Source organism: Dictyostelium discoideum (genome assembly GCF_000004695.1).
Source record: "Dictyostelium discoideum AX4 chromosome 6 chromosome, whole genome shotgun sequence".
NCBI lineage: Eukaryota > Evosea > Eumycetozoa > Dictyosteliales > Dictyosteliaceae > Dictyostelium > Dictyostelium discoideum.
The window spans coordinates 2839252-2842292 of NC_007092.3; the positions used below are offsets into that span (position 1 = coordinate 2839252).

Consider the following 3041-nt stretch of genomic DNA (forward strand, 5'->3'; position numbering starts at 1 on the left):
TTTTTGGTTTTTTTTTTTTTTTTTTTTTTTTTTTTTTTTTTTTTTTTTTTTTTTTTTTTTTTTATTTATAGAAAGTACTGAGTGAATTATTGTATTTTTTGAGATGTTTAGGAAGTTCTATTGCGTGAAGAGGTGAGTTCCATTGTCTGCTAAATTGTAATAGCTTTAGCGAGATTAGTGAGTCTAATTTATTTTGTTCTTCTGGCCGTTGCTTTGATTTGATTCTTAATGTTTTGTTTATAACCGCTTGTGTCCTGTCCCAAGCAGCTCTTTGTGTTTTAATTAGTTCACGTATGACTTGTTGTCTGTGAATTATTATTTCTTTTTCATCGTGAATGAGTTTATTTCTTTTGTACCAGATTTTTTCGAATATAATAGCTATTAAATTGGCTACTAGTGCAATTTGTAGATGGTTTAAAATCTTCACATTCCAGGTGTGAGTGGTGTGTCCACACTTAGTTAGGGTGTAGTTGAAGATTTCTTGTGTGTTTTTGATGTGGGCTTTGCAGTTGAAGAATATATGTTCTGAAGTCTCATCTTCCCCACACTGTTGGCATGGCATGTTGTATATTTTTGGTAGTGCTTTCAGTGTGTATCTCCATAATAGATCTCTACCTTTCATGTTTATTATTTTTTTGATTTCTTTAAATGGAAGGTGTTTGCTATTAATTTTGGTCATTATTTCTTTTTGGCCAGGAGTTGGTATGAATTTGTTGTGTTCAGGAGATTGAGTTGTCATCATATCCTCGTATATTTTTTTTAATTTTGGGAGGTGTTCGTAGTGTGTTTGTTTATTTTGTGGAGTTTTTAATTGGGTCTAAAAAAAATCCCGATTTTTTTTTTTTTTTTTTTTTTTTTTTTTTTTGAATTGGTAAAAAAAAAAAAAAAAAAAAAAAAAAAAAAAAAAAAAAATCCCGATCAAGCAGTAAAAAACAAAATTCCATCAACATGTCAGGTTGGCTCAGTTGGTAGAGCGTAGGTCTCATAATCCTAAGGTCCAGAGTTCGATCCTCTGACTTGACACTTTTTAAAATCCACAAATGACGATTAGTAATTAAAAAAAAAACACATTACACCGCTTTTAGGTAAAAAAAAAAAAAAACAAAACAAACACATAAATCAAAAATTTTTGTAAAATTCGCCGTGATAGTATAGTGGTAGTACATCAGATTGTGGCTCTGTTGACCCTGGTTCGATTCCAGGTCGCGGCACTTTTTTAGATACTTTACGAAGTTCGGTTTGTTAAAACCGAAAATAAAAATAAAATAAAATAAAATATAAAAACAATTTTTCGTTTTTCGAAAAATCAGTTTTACGTTTTTATACTTTCGCAAACAAATAATACTTTCATTGTTTTAAATTATCTCTTTCATTAAATAATGTGGTATTGTTAAATTTAACAATACCACATTATTTGGACCAATGGTTCGATTCCCATTTTTGAAAGTACAAACATCCAATTAAAAATGTGGGCTATTGTGATTGGGTGAATATTTTTTTTCTGAGATACGTGGTTGAATGATGAATTCCTCTGAAGTTTATAGCTTTTGTGGAACAAAATAGGTGAAAAACTCTCATTCTCAAATGGCACAAAACATAATATTGAAAATAAAAAAAACACAATTAACCAAAAAAAAGTTTAAAAAAAAAAAAAAAAAAAAAAAGGTATCTTTATAGAGTTTTATAATTTAAAAAAAACCCATAATATCTTTTTTATTTAAAAGAATTTTTTTTTTTTTAAATTAATAAAAGTACAAATTATAAATACAATATAAATTTTATTAATCGGAAAGAAAAGAAACATCACAATAATAACGTTTACATCCATAAGGTCTTTCCGAAAATGAAAATAATTTATAACCTTTAGGGCATAAAGGAGTTGGAATATCATTACATTTTTCATAATTTAATTTGCCATCATTTTTAATATTATTATTTATACAACCACTAAAATATAAACATCTTGAATAATCTCGATGGAATGTTGGTAATAATATTGAATGATTTTGATTTTCAAAAGAAGAATTAGTTTTATCCTGACTATTATCTTCTTGATCACTACTACATATATTACTAATATTAAAATCTAAACAATTATTTGAATCAATTAATGGAATATTAATATAAATTTTAGTGATTTGAAAGTTTTTATTATTTTGATCCATAAATCCAAAGCTAATTGTTTTTGAATTTGTAATAACATTATTTAACCAACCGATATCTAAATTGTAAATTGATTTACTATACATTTCTGTAAAATTCATTAATTGAAATTGATAATTTAAATTTAATGATTTAGCAATAAATGGATAAAATTGATTATTTTTATTTTTATTATTTTTATTACTATTAGATGAATATAAATTATCAATAAAATTAAAAATTCCAGAATTTTGATTATTATTTTCATTTATAGTTAGATATTGATATTTTCTATTAAATAATTGTGGACCATATAATTTTTCACCACCATTGGTATAAATTAAACGTGTTGCATTGTAAACTTGAAAATAATTAAATTTTGGATAAGATCTTATTAATCCACCCAAAATTAAATCATCTGTAAAGGCCAATGTAATTAATGACATATTAAAATTTACAATTGATGGGTCCAATGATATTGAAGAAACATAAACTGCACTCATCCCAACATTTACTCTTTGTAACCAATAACCACCACATTTTGGAAATTCACAATCTCTATCATCCAATTTTACTTTATAAAATATAAAATCTTTTTCTGATAATCCATTTATTAATTTTAAATTTAAAAAAAATAAAATTAATTTTAAAATTATTATTTTTTTTAACATTTTATTTTTATATTTATTTAAACTTTTTTTTTTTTTTTTTAAAAGTTATATTACAATTTATAAAAAATGTTTTTAAATTTGTTTTTTTTATTATTTTGTATTTTTAAAAAATTAAATAAATAAAATAAATAAATAAAAAAAATAAATAAAAAAAATAAATAAATAAATTATTTTGATTTAAAATATTTTATCATTATTTAATTCAAATTAAATATGGCTTAAGGATTA

The 3041-nt window shown here is 23.7% G+C and overlaps 2 protein-coding genes and 2 non-coding genes across 4 annotated transcripts; 2 read left to right on the forward strand and 2 right to left on the reverse strand.

The window, feature by feature from the left end:
* Positions 1 to 61: 61 nt before the first annotated feature.
* On the reverse strand, positions 62 to 622 carry DDB_G0293400 (hypothetical protein; the record flags this gene model as incomplete). The annotated part of the gene is made up of 1 exon (XM_629153.1): positions 62 to 622. One exon carries the CDS (start codon positions 620 to 622, stop codon positions 62 to 64), a length of 561 nt encoding a protein of 186 aa, XP_629155.1.
* A 328-nt stretch (positions 623 to 950) lies between these two features.
* tRNA-Met-CAU-16 lies at positions 951 to 1023 on the forward strand. The gene has a single exon. It is a non-coding gene; the product is annotated as a tRNA-Met (tRNA).
* Positions 1024 to 1140: 117 nt separating this feature from the next.
* On the forward strand, positions 1141 to 1211 carry tRNA-His-GUG-8. The gene has a single exon. It is a non-coding gene; the product is annotated as a tRNA-His (tRNA).
* A 570-nt stretch (positions 1212 to 1781) lies between these two features.
* On the reverse strand, positions 1782 to 2813 carry DDB_G0293402 (hypothetical protein; the record flags this gene model as incomplete). The annotated part of the gene is made up of 1 exon (XM_629154.1): positions 1782 to 2813. One exon carries the CDS (start codon positions 2811 to 2813, stop codon positions 1782 to 1784), a length of 1032 nt encoding a protein of 343 aa, XP_629156.1.
* Positions 2814 to 3041: the final 228 nt, after the last annotated feature.